The 26,155-nt window shown below is 29.7% G+C and overlaps 1 protein-coding gene across 1 annotated transcript; it reads right to left on the bottom strand.

Moving 5' to 3' along the window:
• Positions 1–689: 689 nt before the first annotated feature.
• Positions 690–25,150, bottom strand: Osi23 (DUF1676 domain-containing protein Osi23). The gene is made up of 4 exons (XM_029309530.2): positions 25,078–25,150; positions 6,218–6,608; positions 2,736–2,887; positions 690–2,458 (listed from the first exon to the last, which is right to left on the bottom strand). The coding sequence occupies exons 2-4, from the start codon at positions 6,511–6,513 to the stop codon at positions 2,163–2,165; spliced, it is 744 nt and encodes a 247-aa protein (XP_029165363.1). The 5' UTR covers positions 6,514–6,608; positions 25,078–25,150; the 3' UTR covers positions 690–2,162.
• Positions 25,151–26,155: the final 1,005 nt, after the last annotated feature.

Raw genomic sequence — 26,155 nt, 5'->3', positions numbered from 1 at the left:
ATATTTGAAAATATATGTGAATATTTAAATTTTTATCTTCTCCTTCCTCTCCTTCAATCTCTTTAATATCAATATGTGTATGTGTGTACACGCGCGCACATTTGTACGTATTTATTTAATTATTGGATAGTTGAAAGTACTTAATTGATAAAAAATTATGACAATAATAATCCTTGTTTTTTTTTCTTATTATTTACTCAGATTTTTTTGTCTATCTTATAAGATAAACACTTTAGAGATTGAATATTTCAAGTAAACTAATTGTAAGTAAATTTCACATTAATGCATATAGATGTTTAATCATGAATGTACTAAATAAGTACACAAGACGAACAGTGAGTGAGTGAGTGAGAATGAGAGAGAGTGTGTGTGTGTGCGTGTGTGTGTGAGAAAGAGAGAGAGAGAGAGAGAGAGAGAGAGAGAGAGAGAGAGAGAGAGAGAGAGTTAGCCAACATAACCCCGCACGCTGCCGATCATGAATGTACTAAATAAGTACACAAGACGAACAGTGAGTGAGTGAGTGAGAATGAGAGAGTGTGTGTGTGTGTGCGTGTGTGTGTGAGAAAGAGAGAGAGAGAGAGAGAGAGAGAGAGAGAGAGAGAGAGAGAGAGAGAGAGAGAGAGAGTTAGCCAACATAACCCCGCACGCTGCCGATATGGCGGAGCGCCACTATCGCCATCTGTTGTAAAACGTGCGAGATGGACAAAATTACCACTACATGCATCTTGCATGTGTTGTGTACGTGTGATATATGTGTGCGCATGTGTTGTATACGTGTGAATACGTGTAGCACGATACTACTATGTATGCGTGGTCGATGATGATAATGATGATGATAATGATGATAATGATGATAATGATGACGGGGACGTTTCTTAATAGAAATTTTTCATATTTCGACTTTGCATTTATATATCTCTGCTTACAAATCACGCAGAGCAGAAATAAAAACACTTTTATTATATAATTCGAACTCAATCTATCGATTAAGTCTAGTATAAACTCGATTGCTTCAGCCATTATTGAGGATTCGAAATATTATAAAGACTCAAATGTCCGACTCGCGTTAAGATACACGGTGTCTCCGCTACGCCCTTAACTGGTCGCGAGACACTACCGTGTCTCTTGATATATAAAGTTTCATCAAAATCAGATTTTTCAGGTTTACGAGATTCCTTGATTGTCAGTTTCGTACTCGCGTCAGTTTGTCAAATTCAGAATAGCAATTAAAATCACAAGCAATATTAATGCTTTATTAATATTCAAATTAAAAAAAAGAAAACATTTTATCGTCTAATCTATATTCTCGAAATCTATCTCGGCGATACATAACTATATATCCTAATATAAAAGATTACTCAAAATAATTAATCTCATTTCAAATGACTTATTTATTTTTACGGTTTATAAATGATTAGTGAATTAACAAAATACATCAATCAAAGAAGAAAAATTGTCCAAGTTTTGTCTCTCACCTTATAACCATATTCTCTTAATCCCCAAAAGAAAAAAGTGGTAATTATAAGGATTCTACAGATTTCCTTGATGTCCTTAACGTATATTATATTAAGGACTCAGCTCTGAGGAAGTTTTAATCCTCCCTTATAATTTATTAAAATATTATTGACAAAATAAGTTTAATGAATAGAATGTAATTTTTTAGTAGTAATATATTTTATTATCACTTATCACCTTTTCTTTTTAGGAAGGGGAGTATTAAAGATTCTAATGTATAAAAGATAAGAGACAAAAGTTTTTTTTTTGGTCGATACCTTACTGTGTATTATAAGATTCAAAAATATATAGTCATTTGAAATCGGACAAATTATTTTGAACTTTTCAATATGTTTAATGTCATCATCAACAAACAAGATTTTAGAGAAAATACTTTTGCTTAATTGGATAATTTGCTGGGCGGCGATAGTAAAATATTGACGGAGAAAAAATAAAGGTCACGAGAGATTCGCGTGTACGTGATTATTAATAAAATTCAAGGACCCTTCGCCAATGAATAATTCAGAATTATCAGAAAGTAATGCCGACTGTGCGCAATGGCTGATTTGTCTCCTTCATTTTTATCGAAGGTACAATAACGCGTTGGAAGAATACTTCTCCTTGAATAATTTGTATATCTACTACTCTCTTACTTGACGAGAAAAGAACTAAAGATGCGGAGGCACGAATAACTGATTCTCATTTTCTTGGGGGAGCACCTGAGAGCTCCTGTCATGAACGTGGTACAATCCATAACCGACGCCGCTCGTGGCTATCTTTTTTAGGCCCTGTATGCTGGACAATATCAGGGCCATTTTGGCGAGGATCAATGCCTTGCCGCCCAGCACCGCGAGAAACTGGAAGCCCATCGGTACTAGGATCGAACCCATCAGTAGCAGGCCTATCATCATCAGCGGCAGCATGTGATGACGGTGACGGTGTCGATGTCGGTGACGTCTTCGACCTGGAGATTTACAAAGTTAATATTGCAGGAAATTAGTATAATAGCACAACATATCCGAAAGACATTTATTGTTAGTGAATATCCAGAGAATATCCGGAGAATATCCGAAGAACATTCGAACATCCTCAGGATGCTCTCTGAATATCGTCTTCGGGATATGTGTGTTGTTAGGATTATTAGCTTCAGGATTATTGGCCTCAAGTAGTAAACTGACGTCATTAAACGTCAAAATGACGTCACTTTGTCGTCTAATGACGATTGCATCGCGAAAACTCACTTTGGACGACATTACTGTTGGACTCAAGATCGGACGAGGAGGCTGCGATGCTAAACATGCGTTCGACGTCGACTTTGAAAGCGTGAGTCCGCAATACGCGAGCCAATCGATTCCAAATAATCGCCGACCAGCCGGCGCTCTCTCCTGTAGATCTGTCGAGAAAATTATTTCTGCTGAAGAATCACAGACAAAAAGGGATTTTGAATTGTAAATTTACTATTTTATATATTTACGACTATACAGAATTACTTGACATCTCGGAAGCAAAACATTTTAGAAAAAAATGACTTCGAGGGAGACATAAAATGGTATCGTGACCTTGGAAAATCGTTTGAAGGTCACGTAAAGGTCACCTTTAATTTCTTAAATAGAACAACCCATTTTTCATTGCATATTCTTGTAACTTATCTCAAAAACTTTCCAATAATGGTTCCATTATTCCGTGCAAAAAAAGTATTAAGGTATGATTACAGAAAACTGAATATTTTACAAGATATTTTTAAAAAATTCTTTTAACTCAAAAAGTACTTCACGAAAAAATACTTTATTATAAAGTTTTGGAAAGCTCTTGAGATAAACTACAAGAATATCTAATGAAAAATAGTATTAATATATATATATAACTTTAATTTAAAATATATATTATAATTTTATATTAGTATTATTGTGTAATTTATTTGCATTTGAATTGTAAATTTGACAAAATCTGTGTATTTTTTTATGGACTAACGTTTCTATGAAAGTTTTTTTATTTAAATTTTTTCTATATTGATAACATCAATTTACAAAAAAAATTTATTATTTTAAACCAGACCAGATATTTCTTATAGATTTTTAAATGCTGAAAAACAATACCGTAAACAAAATTCACTTTTTAAAAAGTTAAGAATGAGGTGTACAATATTTAGAAACAAAACGTGCCTATAATCAAAAATCTATATATATAAGCACCGTCTGTCTGTCTGTCTGTCTGTATGTACGCGAACTACTTCCGCATTTGTGGACCGACTTTCGTGAAACTGGTACCAAAATGTTGCAAATTTTTCGGGGGTGGCTGCTGTGGGTTTTTTTTTAATTTTTTAATTTTTTTTTTCCTCAGAGGAGAGTATGTTTTTGCGAAAAAAATCTTTTTTTGCAATATTCCTGAACACATGGTGTCAAAATGTTGCAAATTTTTTGGAGATAGCGACAATGCAATTTTTTCAAGTGTTACACCTCCACCCACACTACCACCCACGCATGCGCATTTATGAACCAATTTTCACGAAATTAGTACCAAAATGTTGCACATTTTTCTGAGAAAACTGCTGTTTTATTTTTTTAAGTTTACGCCTCCACCCACGCATCCACCCACGCAATCGCATATTTATGAACCGATTTTTTTAAATTGGTACCAAAATGTTACAAATTTTTTGGAGATGGCGACGATGTGTTTTTTTCAAGTGTTACACCTCCACCCACGCATTCACCCACGCGCATGCGCATTTATGGACCAATTTTCACGAAATTGGTACAAAAATGTTGCAAATTTTTCTGAGAAAGCTGCTATGTGGTTTTTTTAAGTTTTATCCCACCCACGCATTCACACATTTATTCACAGACTTTTTCGAAATTTGTACTAAAATTTTGTAAATTTGTCGGGGATGGTCAATATATGATTTTAAAAAATTTTTAACACCCTATTCACTCACCCACGCAACCATCCACGCATCAACAAATTTATAAACCGATTTTCTCGAAATTGGTACCAAAATTTCAAATATCTTTCGGGGATCGATAATATGTGTTTTCTTTTATTTTTACCACCCTATTCACACACTTACGCAACCACCTACGCACCAACACATTTATAGATCGATTTTCTCGAAATTGGTACCAAAATTTTGCACATTTTTCGGGGATCACTACTATGTTTTTTTTAAGTTTTACAATACTACATACGCATCCACCCACGCATTCATACATTTATTGATTAATTTTCTCGAAATTGGATATCTATTTATATCTATGTATCTATATATATATAAGTTGCAAATTTTTTGGGGAGTGTGATGAGATGGTTTTTTAATTTTTTAATTTTTTTAACATAAAGGAGGTTATGTTTTCACGAAAAAAAATTGGAGTAATATAAGTTTTAATTTTCTAATGTATCATTTAATAAACGACTGTATACATAAGTTGCTAATTTCAAATGTACATGTCATCATGGCTGAGGAAAATATCAATAAAATAAATGCAAATAATAATGAAAGAAAAAGTGTTACAATAAATTAAATGAATCAATATAATGACATGTACATTTGAAATTAGCAACTTATGTATACAGTCGTTTATTAAATGATACATTAGAAAATTAAAACTTATATCACTCCAATTTTTTGGTGTTAAAACGGATTTAATATAGGTTATATGAGGACCGCGCTTCGCGCGGTCCGAAAGACTAGTTATTTATATTTTTGATATACTTGCACTAAAAAATAGATTACATTATCGAAAAAATTTTGTTTATTTACTAAAATTAGAAGTCTTCATATAAATTTGTAATTTATTTAATTTTTCCTTTCCTTAAACAGTGCATGTTAAGTCGATTACTCGAATATATCGAAGCGTTGAAGCCTCTTTTTCTGCGATGCTGATTGGATGCTGGCGCGTTGCGATATATTCGTGGTTAGGTTAGGTTAGGGTAGGTGCGTAACGTTCGAGCGCTTCGTAATGTAAAAATAATGTGTTCTATTATGTACATAATTTGAATTCCCAAATTTCTATTATATACATAATTTTAATTCGATGAATTAAAATGATGTATATAATAGAAATTCGAGAATTAAAGTTATAATTAAAGTACATAATTGAAATTCAGCAAATTAAGATTATGTACCCTCACGGAAAAAGTTTATTTGACGCGCGCGAAACTTGCGCTTGTGTTATCTAATATTTTCTAAAAATATGTTATCCAAATATGAGGCTTTAAAAATGAATTTATTAGGCGCACTTCTTTATTTACTCCTTTATTCTTTTTTTGGCATAACTATACATAATTAATTTTATATATCGTATATGCGTCTTTCCTTAAAATACACAAAATCCTTATTACATGAAACACGCGCTTTTTCTCATATTCTTTTAATAACATCGTATAATTGAAAATAATTGAAAATTTTCAATGTACATGCAAACTTTGAAGCACGCGATAGATATACCGAGCACATTCTTTCGAAATTCAACAAGAATTCTAATATAACAAATATTACGTGCCGCTGCAAGAGAGAGAGAGAGAGAGAGAGAGAGAGAGAGAAGATCCCTCCAATAAATTCCAGTAGCTCCCTTATATCTTCCTGATTAATGTATGTTTACCCTTTGTCGGATAAATTCTATTTCTGACTACTAAAACACCTGCCTGCTTTTTTTCTCGCTGCAATAACTTATATAGAACCCATGCATTTTTTTTTAATTTATCAATCTCTTTTATAATCAAAACTCACTTGGATTCCGTACTGTTTTTGGCGGTTGGACGAAATCGTATCAAGTCGAGGCCCTCGATTATCGGGATGACGTCGTCGTCGAGGAAGACGTCTAGGGTGTCGGCGATCCTCTGCTGGACGCAGCCCTTGAAGATCTCCAGCAACTTCTCATCCCGGCCGGAATTGTTCCGGGACTCCGGCGAGCAATTTTTCAGCATCGACCGTAATCCGGAATACCATCTCACCTTGTCGTCGCAATCTGCCCTTACGACGGCAGTCAGTGCGAGGGCGAGGACGTGGAGGGCACGGGGGTGCATCTGTATTTAAATCGTGCGTGCGAGCCTCTCTCGGGACCGGCGGATATCGATGTTTTGAGTGCTGCGGTGAATTAATTTTCTCCCCTCTTTCTTTTCTACGGGAGATGCACATATATTATATAAAGGTTCAAAAGTCCGGCCAATTATCCTGGAAAATAGTGGTCCTATGGAAAAATGTTAAATACAAAAGTTAGGGATTAAAATAAGGCACTTGATGTTGACCTTGATTTTTTGACCTTGAAATCAAATTTAGAACTCATTTGAAAGTCAACTCTAATTTTTTAAATAAAAACTCCCATTTTTATTACATATTCTTGTAGCTTATCTCAAGAGCTTTCTAAAACACTGTAATAAAACATTTTTTCATTAAGTACTTTTTGAATTATAAAGGTTTAAAGATTAACAGTTTTTTGACATAAAATGTAAAATATCTTGTAAAATATTTAATTTTTTAATCATACCTCAATTCTTTTATGCATGGAATAATGAAACCATTATTAAAAAGCTCTTGAGATAAGCTATATATAAGAATATGCAATGAAAAAAAGAGGGATCATTTAAAAAAATTTAGTTGAGTTTGAAATAATCTCTAAATTTGACTCCTGGGTCAAAATTAAGGTCATCAAAGTGCTTTATTTTAAGCTCTACAATTTTTGTGTTTAACATTTTTTTTTTACAAAATCACTATTTTCCGACAAATTGACCGTTATCGATCTTTTGAACTACCCTGTATATATATATGTCGTTAAAAATAAACTCGTTTCTCGTGAACTGTATATAAGGGTTTTTTTTTCAACGACACTTAAAAAGATAATGAAACTATAGCAAAAAAATACGCATTTCAAAGAAAGTCCATTTTTGTCAGTAAAGATATCTTGTCTATTTATAATACAAATTATGAAAAGAGAAAAAGAAATGAAAAATTAAAAAAATATTTTCGACCCCTTTTGCAACTTTTTGCTTTAATAAAAATATTAATTAAATTTTTCAAAATAAATAATTTATAAATTACCCTAACAGCATACATATCACGAAAACGTTCAAAGAACATCCTGAGGATGTTTGAATGTCCTTTGGATATCTTCTGAATATTCTCTGAATTCTTTCGGACATGTGCTATTAAAGAAATATTGATATATATATATATATATATATATATATGTATATATATATATATATATATATATATATATATATACCTTCTGCTCAAAAAGTATCCGGAATTTGTAAATAAAACACTATAAATAGTTAATTATTCTTCTACATTTATATTGTCTCCTTCAAAATAGTCTCCAATCTGAACTACACACATATGCCAGCGGTTAACCCATTCTTGGAAACATTTTTCATATGCCGATTTTGAATATACATATATAATATATGTATATATACAGGGTGTCCGGTAACTAACGGACCAACGATTACAAATGGATTCTTTGGTTAATTTGGGAACGATTTTTCCTCAGCGAAAATGTCGAAAAAGGTCATCATTTTTTACAACTTTCCAATATTTGTCATTATGTATCTTTATAACTAAGCCTCAAATTAAAATTTTATTATAGTAAACTCTACCTGAAATTAACTGAAGAATGTAATTATGTTAGACTTTTAACTTCAAAACGTTTAGTTTTCCAAAAACCCATTTTTTTCAATCGCTTATAACTCGAAAATTATTGACTTCTCAACATTTTTGCTAAGAAAAAATCGTCTCCAAATTGGCCAGAGAATCCGCCCTTAATCATTGGTCCGTTAGTTACCGGACACTCTATATATATACATATATATATATATATATATATTTATATATAAAGAACTAAGAAGTCACCAATCGATAATTAAAAATAGTAATAATTTCGTCAACCATATCTGGCTATAAATACTATTTATTAAACTTTACGACGTTTCGGCCATGGGTTTCGGCCCTTATCAAGTGCTACTTAATACCGCATTATTGTAATAACACTACTTGTTTGATCTTAGGTCATGACGTGATGTACTGTCATGATAATGTGTTACGAACTAACTCTTAGAAATATATATATATATATTTTTAATTTATATATTTTTATTTATAAATTTATATATATGTATATATACACAAATATTTAATAAATTTATATACATATATATATATATTTTTATATATAAATTTATATATAAGTATTTATAATTATATAGTGCAATAAGGGGCAAAAGTTTTGGAACGGCAAATTATGTCAGAAAATATTGATTTAATAAAAAAATGTTTTAAACAAAAAGAGTAGGGCTTAAAAAACTATTTAGTGATGTTATCTGTTTGACTTTGAGATAACCTTAAAAAACCCAATCAAGGTCAACATGAAAATTTTAAACGGAATCCCCTATTTTTTATTACATATTCTTGTAGCTGATGTCGAGACCTTTCCAAAACACTATAATAACATATTTTTTCATTAAACACTTTTCGAGTTATAAGACTTTGAAAGTAGTATCGCTGATTAGCATTACTCAGGGTTGGGCAGATGTACACTGACCGGCAGGAATGGTGTCCGACGTCAGAAATGTACGACGGAGGGAACGAGACACCGATAGACAAGCGCGACCCGCGGTGTCTGCATGTTCGTATAGCTGTCTCACTCGCACTCCTTCAATTCATAGTCGAGTGAGTGAGACAGCTATTGGACACCACGTCTTGTATTGCTTTCTCTCTCGATCATACAATGTTTGAGAGAGATGCAATATCGGAATACCCCCTACTACTTTCTCCTTCGCTACTTGATCTCCGCCGCACTTCAAGCGACACATACAATGTCGCGCTACGTATGTGTGCATATGATTTTCGGCTGTCATACACGTATACACACATCTGAAATCTGACGCCGGACACCATTCCTGCCGGTCGGTGTACATATATCTTAAAAATATCTGAGATACGTATTTAAATACAGTATTTACATACCGAATAATCAAGTATTTCGAATTTTGTAATTTTTGTATATTTATATATTTTAAATGTATTTATGTAATTACAATTACATTTTATCTTTTATCGCTATAACCTTAATCTATGTATCGATCATCGATCTCGTATCAGTGGTGCTATTTTTGAAATACTGCTCGATGTACTTTCTACGAGCTACAAGGATTTTTGAGAACGTAAAACGTGAGCATATATAGTCTAAAAAATGAATCTTGAATTCGGAACATCTAAAGATTGCGAAAAAGAAAATATACCAGCTATTCTAAATGATGAATTATTTGTCAAAAAATACAGATGGCAATAAAATTACAGCTCAATGTGAAGTTTGTATAAATACAAGAAAACAATGATAAAAGATGCAATAAATGCGACTTCTAATTTTCGTATACACCTAAAGATAAATATTTTAGGAAATATAAAATATATACTAATATACAATACATATGTTTAATAATAAGATTTAGAAAAGCCGAGAAAAAATAATAATATAGCTAACCTAAAAACCTAACCTGCTTGAACAAATCGAAGAATTAAATATTACATATACATATAGTATGAGTTACATTTATTAAAATGTTTATTAAAATTTTAATTTTTTATTTCAATTTAAACTAATATAAAATCTACTTAAATTACTATGATATATATCAGGGTTGGGAAGTAACGAGTTACTTGTAACGAAGTTACAGCTACAATTACTTTTTTTCGGTAACTATAACTTAACTTCGTTACTTTTCTCCATCTGTAACTGTAACTGTAACTTAGTTACATTTTTTTAGTAACTAGTAACTATTTTAATAGTTACTTTATTAGTTACTTTTTTTGGAAACATGCGCTAAAAGTATTGTTTAAGTATGGTAGCCGTTATATTATTAAATTAAATTTTGATAACAGTAGCATATGGATCTTCATATGATTTAATCTTTTACCTAAAATTTTCATTTTGTGTACATAAAATAATATAACACATAATTAAGATCGACCAATCACAGTCAAATATTTAAAAAAATTCTTAAAGGTAATAATTGATCGATTTGCTTGCGACTTTGCGATTACCATTTAGTAACTTACTATAACTATTTTTACTGTTGTATATAAAGGTCATTCATACATTGATGTTAATTGCAAAGTCGCAAGCAAATCGATCAATATTACATTCAAGAATTTTTTTAAATACTTGACTGTAATTGTGTATAAAATGTAAGCTCCTTATATTTAAAACAATGTATAATTATTTTTAAAAAGTAACTGAAAAGTAACGACTCGTTACTTTTAGAGTAACTGTAACTGTAACGAGTTATTTTTTAAAATCGATAACTTGTAACTGTAACTAGTTACTTTTTCAATGAAATAACTGTGGGTGCGTTCCGTTATGCACTGCAAGTACTGGCACTATGACGTCATGCAAGTGTACTGTTGACAGCGTTCCTTTTTAATTTTGTGCACTTTGAAGCTACTGCAAAATAGTAAAACGGAACGCACTACAGTACGCTTTCAGCAGACTTTTAACTAACCTTTTTCGCTAATAATCATCGAGTGAAAAATTGGTGAAATGGATAATACCATTATTGCATTAATTACATATAATTTAATCGAGAATATATATGATTCGAGTGAGTCATCAAGTGAAAGCGATTTGGAAATGGAATTAATAAATGAAATGAGACGACAAATTAAAATACCTAGAATAAAATGTAAAAATTACGTTAAAAATATTGTATCATTATATTCAGATATGGAATTTAAAAGTTAGTTCCATCGTACACATGGAGGTAGCCATCTTGATTACTGCGAGTGCTTTACCTCGCCGGTTGCAGTAATCGCAACAGGAAATAACGTCAAAATTAATGACGTCATATACTCATGATAGTACTTTCGCAGTGCACTGCTATCTATATCGGAACGCTATTGGTAGTACTGTCAGTACTTGCAGTGCATAACGGAACGCACCCTGTAACTGTAACTAGTTACTTTTACAAAGTAACTTTCCCAACCCTGATATATATATATAATCTCTAAAAACTCACCTTTAAAAAAAAGTAAAAAAAGGCGACCAGTTAAGGGCACGCCATTAACAAAAATTATCCATTGCAAACCCATGTAGAATCCTATCCTATTGGAAACCCATGTAGAATCCTATGAAAAATTAATCATTGCAAATCCATGTAGAATCCTAGGCAAAATTAACCATTGCAAACCCATGTAGAATCGTACCCATTGCAAACCTATGTAGAATCCTATGAAAAATTAACCATTGCAAACTCATGTAGAATCCTATGAAAAATTAACCATTGCAAACCCATGTAGAATTGTATTAAAAATTATCCATTGCAAACTTATGTAGAATCCTACATTGCAAACCCATGTACAATAGAATTGTATGAAAAATTATCGATTATAAACCCATGTACAATCGTAACAAAAGTAATGAAATAAAAAAAAAATTGCGCCAAGTGAAAGTAGAAACTTGTACCAGTGGAAAATTAAAGTTGCAGACATATATAGAGTCGTATAATGAATCAGTAAAAATTTAAATTTGCAAATGTAGAATCGTACCATAAAAAAACTTATCTTTTAAAAAAAAAGATAAACAAGATGCCAAGTCCATGCGCCATGTGAAAAAGAAATAAAAAAATTTTAGTTAAAAAAACTGGGCGCGCTGCTAAGTTTCAAAATTACAATGCACCTTAAAGTAACATTAATTAATTTAAACACAAAACATATTTTAACTGTAATGAGTTTAAAAGTAACAATTTAATTTTAATATTGTTAGAATATTATTTAGCAGCGCTCCCAGTTTTTTTAACTAAAATTTTTTTATTTCTTTTTCACATGGCGCATGGACTTGGCATCTTGTTTATCTTTTTTTTTAAAAGATAAGTTTTTTTATGGTACGATTCTACATTTGCAAATTTAAATTTTTACTGATTCATTATACGACTCTATATATGTCTGCAACTTTAATTTTCCACTGGTACAAGTTTCTACTTTCACTTGGCGCAATTTTTTTTTTATTTCATTACTTTTGTTACGATTGTACATGGGTTTATAATCGATAATTTTTCATACAATTCTATTGTACATGGGTTTGCAATGTAGGATTCTACATAAGTTTGCAATGGATAATTTTTAATACAATTCTACATGGGTTTGCAATGGTTAATTTTTCATAGGATTCTACATGAGTTTGCAATGGTTAATTTTTCATAGGATTCTACATAGGTTTGCAATGGGTACGATTCTACATGGGTTTGCAATGGTTAATTTTGCCTAGGATTCTACATGGGTTTGCAATGATTATTTTTTCATAGGATTCTACATGGGTTTCCAATAGGATAGGATTCTACATGGGTTTGCAATGGATAATTTTTGTTAATGGCGTGCCCTTAACTGGTCGCCTTTTTTTACCTTTTTTTAAAGGTGAGTTTTTAGAGATTATATCATTCATTTTTGTATATTTTTATGACCGGAATAGAACAATTATTAAACATGTTTATCTAAACTTCTTTGCTTAAAATGATGTGTACAATCATATCCTAGAATCCTGATCATTCCTCCTAAAGCACCCTATTTATATAAATTTACCCATATGTGTGTGTGTGTGTGTGTGTGTGTATATGTGTGTGTGTGTGTGTACTAATGTCGAGCATTTTTTATACATTTTCTATTAAATTTAGATAAAAGTTGCAGGATTTCGAAAAAGAAAAAGTTGACACAGACTTTTTCCTAAACGGCGATTTTCAAGGTTATTTAAAGGTCACTTATATTTTCAAAATAGAATTACCTTAATTTTTCTCATATAAATCGATTTAACTCGCAATATTTACTATAAAACGTTGTAAAGGTATAATTTTTACATAATCTTACATAAACTTCGAAATATTACAAATATTTTATTTTATGAAATATTTCAGTTTATGTAAAATTATGTTAACTATCTTTTAAATTATTCACTTTTAGCCATCTTACCCTTACAACCTTTTATAGTGAATATTGCAACAAATTGGTTTATATATATAATATATATATAACATCAGTTATTATTAATTGATGTTTACATTTATTTTTAGACTTACTAGAGCTCAAATGCTCCACATTTTTTGCAAAAACTGTTTATTCTACAGATTTCAAATATGCTTTTAAATGATGATTGAATATTTCCTTTTTTTAATTATTTTTATTATTATTTTTCAATCTCAATCAACTTTTATAACTTTATGCCAGCACGATACAAATACATGTGTCTTTATTTTTTTTATTATTTTCATTATTATTTTTCAATCTCAATCAACTTCTATAACCTTATGCCAGCAGGATACAAATACATGTATGTCTTTATTATTGTATCAACTCTTGTCTTTTCCATGTAACCATGTCTTCATAGTTTGAATTATCCCTTCATCTTCTCAATCTTTCGCAGAGATTTAATTAATTATAAATTAATACAATTGTCGCTCGTATATTGAAAACAAAGTGATAAATATAAGGCCAACTTATCGAGCTGAATATTCGAGATGTTCAGTCAACTACAATTTATTACATGTATAAATTATAAAACTACAGTCATTATATTAAAACTAACGCAAATTACAATCATTCTATAAACGTTTCGACCGCACGCGGTCTTCTTCAGTACAATTATTGAAATATAAATTCTTACAATTCACATAATATCGAAATTTAATTATAGTTATTCAGAATCAAGAGTTTTTGAGCAATTAACGCGTGTTTCAATCCGTCCTGTCCAACAATGTTCGCCTCGATATGATCCCTGATTTTGTTCAGATCTCGGATAGTTTCATCGTTAATATGCGAGAAATTAACCCGTTCCGTAGGCGCTGCGATTAATAAAAAATTACCGATCAACGTATGTCCAAATTATAATATGTATCCCCTACAATTGGTAGTATGCTTACCTATCATCGTTCTTCTTGACAATTTTGCTACTTATTAACAGTTATTAAGGATGACACATAACAAACCAACAATACAGAAAGACAGCTTATTTTAAACTCTACTTGATCGGAGAGCGTGCGTGTTTATATATGATCTAATATCTATGTTTTACTCGTTAATGTCCTATTTGTCCTATTATTATTTCTTGTTCGCTAATATATCCAAAATATCAAAATACGACTCGCTAAGTAACTCAGTATCTTTGTTTAAATTTAGTCCATTTTTTTGTTCCTTGATATGTAGCATCTCAGAAATGAGTCTTTTATAATAATTATTTTCGTTGTCCATGATCTTAACATTGTCCCAATTAAAAGTATGATGTTCATTTATTATGTGTTCAGAAATTACTGAATGTTTCGTTGAGTCCAATCTAATATTATTTTTATGTTCTTTCATTCGCGTCTGCAATTGCCTCTTTGTTTGGCCTACATAAGATGCATTACAATTATTGCAACTGATCTTATAAACCACATTCGAATTGCATGGATGTTTAGTTTTATCTTTCTGCGCTTTAATAATATTATCCAGTTTGTTGAGACATCTATACCCTACCATACAATTTTTATTTTTTACCGAGGAAACAATCATTTCTGAGATCCCATCTATATACGGAATGACAAAGAATTTTTTATTGACCGAGTCATTTCCTATACTTTTTGTTCTTTCTATGTTGGCCTGTCTCTCTATAATGCTCCCCTTAGATATGATGTGTTCTATCCGATGATTAATTTTGTTAAAAATCAGATCAAGAGGGTAACCATTGCTTCTGAGTATATTAATAATTAACTCCAAATTTTTATTAAAAAATAGTGGATGTGATAGCAATAGACATCTGTCTACAAGGTTATATATTATTCCAATTTTGTGGCATAATGGGTGGTTTGAATAAAATGATAACGTCCTTCCTGAGAAGGTTTCTTTTTGATACCAGTCTATATATATTTTGTTATTAATAATTTTAAGTGATAAATCTAAGAAATTCAAGCTATGGTTAACCTCTTGTTCGACCGTGAATTTAAATCTTTCATGATAGTTGTTAAAATTATTCACAATCTGAGTCATATTAGTCATAGAGGTGGCCACTATTATGTCATCCACATAACGAAAATAAAACAAACATTCCAAATTCAACGCTTTGAGAACTGTATCCTCAAGATCTTGCATAACCAGGTCTGCAATAATTGGTGATAACGGTGACCCCATAGGGGTTCCTCTGGATCTTGCGATTGACGGTATTAACGATAGATGGGATTACATTGGAATAAATACTAAAATACCGAAAAACGAATTTTTGGGGGGTATAAAATTCATATTGACTTCTACATATTTTACATTTGATGACATAATTTATAAACAGACGTTTGGGACCCCTATGGGGTCACCGTTATCACCAATTATTGCAGACCTGGTTATGCAAGATCTTGAGGATACAGTTCTCAAAGCGTTGAATTTGGAATGTTTGTTTTATTTTCGTTATGTGGATGACATAATAGTGGCCACCTCTATGACTAATATGACTCAGATTGTGAATAATTTTAACAACTATCATGAAAGACTTAAATTCACGGTCGAACAAGAGGTTAACCATAGCTTGAATTTCTTAGATTTATCACTTAAAATTATTAATAACAAAATATATATAGACTGGTATCAAAAAGAAACCTTCTCAGGAAGGACGTTATCATTTTATTCAAACCACCCATTATGCCACAAAATTGGAATAATATATAACCTTGTAGACAGATGTCTATTGCTATCACATCCACTATTTTTTAATAAAAATTTGGAGTTAATTATTAATATACTCAGAAGCAATGGTTACCCTCTTGATCTGATTTTTAACAAAATTAATCATCGGATAGAACACATCATATCTAAGGGGAGCATTATAGAGAGACAGGCCAACATAGAAAGAACAAAAAGTATAGGAAATGACTCGGTCAATAAAAAATTCTTTGTCATTCCGTATATAGATGGGATCTCAGAAATGATTGTTTCCTCGGTAAAAAATAAAAATTGTATGGTAGGGTATAGATGTCTCAACAAACTGGATAATATTATTAAAGCGCAGAAAGATAAAACTAAACATCCATGCAATTCGAATGTGGTTTATAAGATCAGTTGCAATAATTGTAATGCATCTTATGTAGGCCAAACAAAGAGGCAATTGCAGACGCGAATGAAAGAACATAAAAATAATATTAGATTGGACTCAACGAAACATTCAGTAATTTCTGAACACATAATAAATGAACATCATACTTTTAATTGGGACAATGTTAAGATCATGGACAACGAAAATAATTATTATAAAAGACTCATTTCTGAGATGCTACATATCAAGGAACAAAAAAATGGACTAAATTTAAACAAAGATACTGAGTTACTTAGCGAGTCGTATTTTGATATTTTGGATATATTAGCGAACAAGAAATAATAATAGGACAAATAGGACATTAACGAGTAAAACATAGATATTAGATCATATATAAACACGCACGCTCTCCGATCAAGTAGAGTTTAAAATAAGCTGTCTTTCTGTATTGTTGGTTTGTTATGTGTCATCCTTAATAACTGTTAATAAGTAGCAAAATTGTCAAGAAGAACGATGATAGGTAAGCATACTACCAATTGTAGGGGATACATATTATAATTTGGACATTCGTTGATCGGTAATTTTTTATTAATCGCAGCGCCTACGGAACGGGTTAATTTCTCGCATATTAACGATGAAACTATCCGAGATCTGAACAAAATCAGGGATCATATCGAGGCGAACATTGTTGGACAGGACGGATTGAAACACGCGTTAATTGCTCAAAAACTCTTGATTCTGAATAACTATAATTAAATTTCGATATTATGTGAATTGTAAGAATTTATATTTCAATAATTATACTGAAGAAGACCGCGTGCGGTCGAAACGTTTATAGAATGATTGTAATTTGCGTTAGTTTTAATATAATGACTGTAGTTTTATAATTTATACATGTAATAAATGGTAGTTGACTGAACATCTCGAATATTCAGCTCGATAAGTTGGCCTTATATTTATCACTTTGTTTTTAATTAATTAAATACACTTCACACGAAATAAAGTTTGCTGGAAGATATACAGCAAACGATAACTGTAAAAACATGATTACGTGGAAAGAACAAGAGTTGGTACAGTAAAGGCAAGTAAGTAAGTACATGTAATGTATCGTATTGGCATAACGCTATATCCGCGGAGCAGATAATGTGGCTGTAGAGGTAGTCTGCAGTGCAGCTAATGTGGACGTAGATGTTGATTGAGATAATTGTCTAATATAAAATAGAATTTAAAAATTTAGTTTAAAAAGCTGTTGCATATATAAATAAAGTTTATTTTTTCTAAATTTGGAATATGTTTAATTAATTAATTTTTTAAGTCTATGTTTAATAAATTTTTTAAGTCTGTATTCAATAATTTTATTCATTTGATAAATACATGTATGTCTTTATTTTGATATGTTTAATATAATTAGAAATTCATTATTAATTAGATATGTAAACTATAAATTCATATATAATATTTGAAAATATATGTGAATATTTAAATTTTTATCTTCTCCTTCCTCTCCTTCAATCTCTTTAATATCAATATGTGTATGTGTGTACACGCGCGCACATTTGTACGTATTTATTTAATTATTGGATAGTTGAGAGTACTTAATTGATAAAAAATTATGACAATAATAATCCTTGTTTTTTTTCTTATTATTTACTCAGATTTTTTTGTCTCTCTTATAAGATAAACACTTTAGAGATTGAATATTTCAAGTAAACTAATTGTAAGTAAATTTCACATTAATGCATATAGATGTTTAATCATGAATGTACTAAATAAGTACACAAGACGAACAGTGAGTGAGTGAGTGAGAATGAGAGAGAGTGTGTGTGTGTGCGTGTGTGTGTGAGAAAGAGAGAGAGAGAGAGAGAGAGAGAGAGAGAGAGAGAGAGAGAGAGAGAGAGAGAGAGAGAGAGAGAGTTAGCCAACATAACCCCGCACGCTGCCGATCATGAATGTACTAAATAAGTACACAAGACGAACAGTGAGTGAGTGAGTGAGAATGAGAGAGTGTGTGTGTGTGTGCGTGAGAAAGAGAGAGAGAGAGAGAGAGAGAGAGAGAGAGAGAGAGAGAGAGAGAGTTAGCCAACATAACCCCGCACGCTGCCGATATGGCGGAGCGCCACTATCGCCATCTGTTGTAAAACGTGCGAGATGGACAAAATTACCACTACATGCATCTTGCATGTGTTGTGTACGTGTGATATATGTGTGCGCATGTGTTGTATACGTGTGAATACGTGTAGCACGATACTACTATGTATGCGTGGTCGATGATGATAATGATGATGATAATGATGATAATGATAATAATGATGACGGGGACGTTTCTTAATAGAAATTTTTCATATTTCGACTTTGCATTTATATATCTCTGCTTACAAATCACGTAGAGCAGAAATAAAGACACTTTTATTATATAATTCGAACTCAATCTATCGATTAAGTCTAGTATAAACTCGATTGCTTCAGCCATTATTGAGGATTCGAAATATTATAAAGACTCAAATGTCCGACTCGCGTTAAGATACACGGTGTCTCCGCTACGCCCTTAACTGGTCGCGAGACACTACCGTGTCTCTTGACATATATATATATATATATACCGGGTTATAGAAAAGTATCGGACCCCCCTAATATCTTCAGTTAGAATGCATTTTGGAGAAAATGTCCAATAGCAAAGTTGTATGGTTTCAAGCGGGAAGTAAGATGATGACCTTGACTTTGACCTTGACCATGTCTTTTAAGATCATTTCAAGGTCAACCTAATTTTTGTAAATGGAATCCCCATTTTATTGCATTATTCTTATAACTTATCTCGAGAGCTTTCCAAAACACTAATAAAACATTTTTTCATTAAGTACTAATGTATTTTCTTTAAACCAATTAATTGGTCTCATTATTCCGCGCACAAAAGTATTAAGGTTATGATTACTGAAAACTACATTTTACAAGATATTTTACATTTTGTGTCAAAAACTTGTTAACTTCAAACTTGTATAATTCAAAAAGTACTTAATGAAAAAATGTTTTATTATAGTGTTTTGGAAAGCTCTCGAGATAAGCTATAAGAATATGCAATAGAATGTAGGAGGTTCCATTTACAAAAATTAGGTTGACCTTGAAATAATCTTGAAAAACATGGTCAAGGTCAAAGTCAAGGTCATCAACTTACTCCCCACGTGAAACCATACAACTTTGCTATTGGACATTTTCTCCAAAATGCATTCTAACTGAAGATATTAGGAGGGGTCTGATACTTTTCGATGACTCGGTATATATACATATATATAATTAATATATGCTATTATATATGTTTATTTTAATTATTATTATTTTATAAAATTTAAAATTCAAATAAATAAACTTATCTTTCAAAGTGTGGAAATTAATTTAACTTACTTTTGATATTATTTTATAATATTATATAATTTTACCGTTAGACTATATTATATATACTTAATATTAAAGTAATTACAATAAAATCAGCTACTATTACTATTATTTAAAAATTTCACTTTTTTAAATAATAGTAGATAATCTTTTTTTGTGTGTAATTACTTTAATATATTAAGTATATAGTATAATCAGAAAATTTTAAGAATAATTGTATTTAAAAGTACTTATAAATGTATTTAAATACAATATAGTATTTAAATATATTTCAAAACTAAAGTATTTTAATAGTATTTAAATATATGTCAAAACAGTATCTTGTATCTTCGTATTTAAATACTTTGTTTTGAAGTATCTGCCTAATCCTATGGCATTACTCAAGGTGATGGATGAGGTCTTTCACGGATTTACGCATCTTGTGTCTGTATATGTGTGAGAGGAGAACTTTGTTCTTTTTCTCGCTTATTTTTTCATTCTAATCACAAAATAATTCTGATCTTATTGTTATCACATTATACATATTTTTACATATTTCTATATTTTCGATTCTTTACACGTATATGCGTGAATTTTTGAAAGCGGCAGGAAATCAATAATGCCGTATTAAGGCTCCTGCATACTCGATATATTGCCTTCGTTGATAGCAACGACTTAATTAAAAATGATGGAAATAAGAATCTATATATATATATATATATATATATATATATATATATATTGTTTTAGGTTTTATCGATAAAAGATGTATGTGTAATAATTAACAAAAATAATATAATTAATAAATAATACGATTTTGTTTATTAATTATATATATAATTAACTATATAACAACAAATAACTTATTTAAAGACCAACACAAAGAGCACTTATTAAGGTGATATAAAATAAATGATTTATTCCATATATATTACAAATAAACGTTTCGACTGCACGCAGCCTTCTTCAGTAAAAAATTCCATTTAAATCAATTTACCATATCATGAAGTTAATAGTCTTTCGTTAATATGAGTTAAGAATTAAAAACAAATATAATAAATCTTCACAATTAATTGTTGATCGCCAGTGATAAAATTTTCACAAATAATAAGATGCAATTTAATTCGACCTAAAACTGGCTATTCATTTATTGAAAATAAGTACACACTACGTTTCGACCCACATTATGGTCCTTTTCAAGTGTTGTTCTTATTCAGCAATTACATTAATTAAAAATAGAAACATGAAAATTGTCCTGTCATATCGACAATCTGTTAGCTACTCAACAAATATAATATATATTGCTGGACTTGTGCATATTAAACAACTTATGATGCGACAACATTTAAGATGTTGGAAAGATTCCGTACAATTTCTTCGTTTCTATGCGAGAAATAGTTGTTGTCAACCGCACTATGATTAATGAATAAATAAATAAATTAGAGCTATGTCACAAGTTAAAATAGTAATAAAATTCACACGCTTACTTATAATATATGTTGTTCTTCAAAGAAAGTCACGTATGACAAGACCTCCCATTTCCAACTGTGCTCGATCTTGGTTATGTGTGTATTAAATAGGTTTGATCTAAGAATGTCTCTGACGACCTATTTGTCTTATGTGTTTATATTAAATGTTTGCTATTTTGTCTAGAATATCAAAATAAGATACACTGATTGTGAGTAATTCGGTATCTTTATTTAAATTCAAACCATTTTTTTGTTTCTTAATATGTAACATCTTTGAGATGAGTCTTTTATGATAATTAATTTCACTATCTAAAATTTTAACATTATTCCAATCAAATGTATGTTGTTTATTTAATATGTGTTCAGAAATTACCGAATGTCTACTCGAATCTAATTTAATATTGTTTCTATGCTCTTTTAATCTAGTCTGCAGTTGTCTCTTCGTTTGTCCTACATATGATGCATTACAATCATTACAGTTTATCCTATACACTACATTTGAGTTACACGAGTGTTCATTTTTATCTTTATGTGTCTTAATGATTTTATCAAGTTTATTAAAACATATGTATCCTATTGTGAGGTCCTTATTTTTAATCGAAGAGATAATCATTTCTGATATTTTGTTAATGTATGGAATAACAAATAATTTTTTATGTACTGATTCATTATCTGAATTATCTATTTGTTTTGCGGTAATATCTCTATTTACAATGCTTTTCTTGGAAATGAGATGTCCTATCCGATGATTAATCTTGTTGAAAATGAGATCAAGAGGATAACCGTTGCTTATTAGTATACTAATAATTAATTCCAAGTTTTTGTCAAAAACGATTAATATCGAAAGACATATTAACGAAAGACTATTAACTTCATGATATGGTAAATTGATTTAATGGAATTTTTTACTGAAAAAGGCTGCGTGCAGTCAAAACGTTTATTTGTAATATATATGGAATAAATCGTTTATTTTATATCACCTTAATAAGTGCTCTTTGTGTTGGTCTTTAAATAAGTTATTTGTTAACAATATATGAGCAAATTTAATTATTATTTGATATTGTTAACTGTATAAAGTTTTTATACATGTTTAAAATAATAATCATCTTGATATTAAAATATACCAAAAACTCCACCATTTTTGCATATAATTTAATATGTAGAAGCAAATATTTATTTCATTTCGACACCTGTCAAACAGCTGATTTTCATCCTTTGTTAGGCTCAATTCATTTCGACATATAGTATATGTTATTTATTGATTATCCAAATAAAAGTAGAGTTTTCGGTATATTTTGATGTCTGTTCTATTGATTTCAAACACTATTGAAAACATTTTTATATATTTTAGCGTAAGTCGCAAAAATTTTCATGATATATTAGTTGCGCCTTCCATTTACATCAAAACTCAAATAAAGATAAATCTTACTTCTGTCTTTCTTCAACATCCACGTTAAAAAGAAACAAAAATGAGATTTATCTGAGCTTTGATGTAAATGGGAAGCAACAATTTTCTCGCTTCTGACGTCATCAATCCAATTAAGATGACTACAATGAGTATAAACAGGAGCCTTATAAATGTTACTTTTCCACGAAAATTTGGAAGAGAGCGTTGATATTTTAAAAAATGTCGAAAGTTCCGATAGTTTTAAATAAAGATATAATAGTTACCAAATATTTTTGCAAAACGCGCTAATTAATAAGATATATCATATTACTTATTATTTACTTTTCTTTTAATTTTAATAATAATATATAATTTATTGAACAAGCAAATTCAAATAAATTTACTTCTGTATTTTATATTATTAATTAATCGTACAATTTAAGAATTATTAAATATGTTACATTAATTATTAATCGCGCTCTATTTATTCATCTTCTTGAATTTTTATCTTTATCATTTTCTTTTAATTTTAATAATATGTAATTTATTGTGTGTGTGTGTGTGTGTAAACAAGAAAATTCAAGTAAAATATAATTTTATATCCCTTTACATTTTTTTACTTTTGTATTTTATATTATTATTATATATTATTAATTAATTGTACAATTTGAGATTTACTCTTCTGTATTTTATATTATTATTATATATTATTAATTAATTGTACAATTTGAAAATTATTAAATATGTTACATTAATTATTATTAATCGCTCTATTTTTTATTTATCTTCTTGAATATTTTTATCTCTATTATATATGTATATTTTTCTCATATTATTATATATTATTAATTAATTGTACAATTTGAAAATTATTAAATATGTTACATTAATTATTATTAATCGCTCTATTTTTTATTTATCTTCTTGAATATTTTTATCTCTATCATATATGTATTTTTTCTCTTCTGATAAAAATATATGACATTTAAAATATTTTTTGAGCCAAAGGTAAAACATCAAAATATCAAATAAAAAGGAAAGCACGTGGAAATATAAAAAATTCATTCATAAATTTCTGCGTGACATACTCTTGGAATTTATATATAAACAGTGTTTGTTGTTATTTAAATAAAATTATATAGATGATCATCTAGATGAAATTTTCTCGTCATTTGATCTTTATATAAATAATAAAAATATGATATTAGATATCTATCTGCATCTCATATATACAGGGTGTCCTAGAACTGCCGGAAAAGTTTTTAATGGCAGATTCCTGGTATCATTCGGAGACGATTTTTCCTCAGCGAAAATGTCGAGACACCAATAATTTTCGAATTATAAGCAGATTGTAAATAAAGGCTTTTTTAAAACTAAGCCTCGTGGAAATAAATTATTAACAAAACTAAATTCTTCAGTTAATTTTATATAGTTTGCTTTAATAGAATTTTAATATAAGGCTTATTATTAGGTATAAAGATACATAATAACAAAAATTAGGAACATGCTAAAAATGATGACCTCCCTCAGCATTTTCACTAAGGAACAATCGTCTCCAAATGATACCAGGACTCTGTCATTAAAAACTTTTTCGCCAGTTTTGGGACATCCTGTCCCATATATGTATTGTTAGGTGAATAAAATATTATTTTTACTAAATTATTTAGAATAATGTTCATATAATTTTTGGTTTAGAATCATAAAAGTATATAAAAATACTTGCAAGCGATAAAAACTTACAAATAAAAATGTAAATATATTTTTATGTCTTTTTTATAATTTAGATTTTTTTATACGATAAAACATCATTTTTGCGCATTCTTTTCTTTTTATTGGTTGAATAGAATAATAAATGCTTTTTTGCGATTAAAGTATATATGTATAGAAACAAGGCGCGGACCTATCGATTTTATGTTAAAAATGAAAAAAAAATTTATTTTAAAAAATCAAAAATTTATTTTTAATTAAAATTTTAATTGAAAAATAAATTTTTGATTAAATTAAAAATTAAAAATTTTAATTAAAATTTTGATAAAAAAAGATAAGAAAGATAAAAAAAGATAAAATTTTTTGATTTTTTTATTAAAAAATTTTCTTCTTTATTAAAAAAGAAATTTTAATTAAAATATCAATTAAAATTTATTTTTTTATACAAAACTTTTTTTTTTTATTAAAAAATCAAAAATTTGTTTTATCTTTCATCTGGATCCTATTTAAAACAAAATCGTCTTCATTTTATTTAAGATAAGTCTCTACTTATTCATCTCATATTTGTCTAGTTAATTTGATTCAAAAAAGCACAACACTGCAGAAATAGACGTATCCTTTTTACCTGGAGAAAGATTGGGCACTCCTCTTCCAAGATATCTTCGATACAACGGACACACTGGTCGCGGTGCACTGCGGAATACGGTCGTGCGGGCGTAGCGTCGCGTACATTTATACGTGCAGAAAATAGAGTAAGGTGCCGCGCAAGCGGTCATTACGAGTCATCGAAGGGCATCAGGGTAGCGGTCAAGAGGCGGCCGGACTTTACGCTCGACCGACCTCTTCTCTTCGCGATCGCCGGCACAAGAAGTGTGCTAGCGCATATATGTACATATACATATGCAATCCAAACACCGCGACTTCCTTTTCGACGAATGGAATTCGGCCGATTTCCGGCGACCGTTCAATTTCGCGCATTTAATATATTTATGATTAATTTTTTACAAAAATATATATGACATGTTTTCTAATATTCGTCTCATTTTTCGGTAATCTTGCCTTAATAATTACTTTTTTGTATATAAAGCAATAAGTTAAATTAATTGATGTACAAAATCTTAGTTATATTGTTAAACGAAAGATTGCAAATTGCAATTATTTATCACCAAAGTATGTTTTTCCTACACTAATTGATTTATCTATGCAGAAAATTTTATCAAAGTAATTATCGAAAAATATGAATATATCACAAGATATTTCATATTTTTTGTCAAAATTGGTCAGAATAAAGTATAAAATATCTCGTAAACCATTTCGATTATTCTACTCTAATAATTTTTTACGCTAAATATTACGAGGAATCGATTTATGTAAGAAAATTATGATGATTCCCCATTTGAAAAAGTAATGGTGACCTCGAAAATTCTCCATCTGAACTAAAATTAATTAAAACCTTGGTTTTCGAAAAATAACGATGCATTATTTGAAAATAAAACATCCTCCATTTTTGAATAATTAAATATTTCGAAATGATAATTTTTCTTAAAAACAATTGTTTTCTTTCCATCAATTGATTTTTCTCATTATTTTGTACATATAAGTATTTTCACAAGATTATTGAAAAATAAATATTTTTTATAGCTTATGTAAAATTATATCAAATTAAATCTATTCAAATCTTGTAAAAAAATTCCCTAATCTTT

This window comes from Nylanderia fulva, unplaced genomic scaffold (genome assembly GCF_048542155.1).
Source record: "Nylanderia fulva isolate GAGA-0341 unplaced genomic scaffold, ASM4854215v1 Scaffold247, whole genome shotgun sequence".
NCBI lineage: Eukaryota > Metazoa > Arthropoda > Insecta > Hymenoptera > Formicidae > Nylanderia > Nylanderia fulva.
Note: the sequence above shows the minus strand (reverse complement) of the source record. Positions and strands in the feature narration are given on the sequence as shown.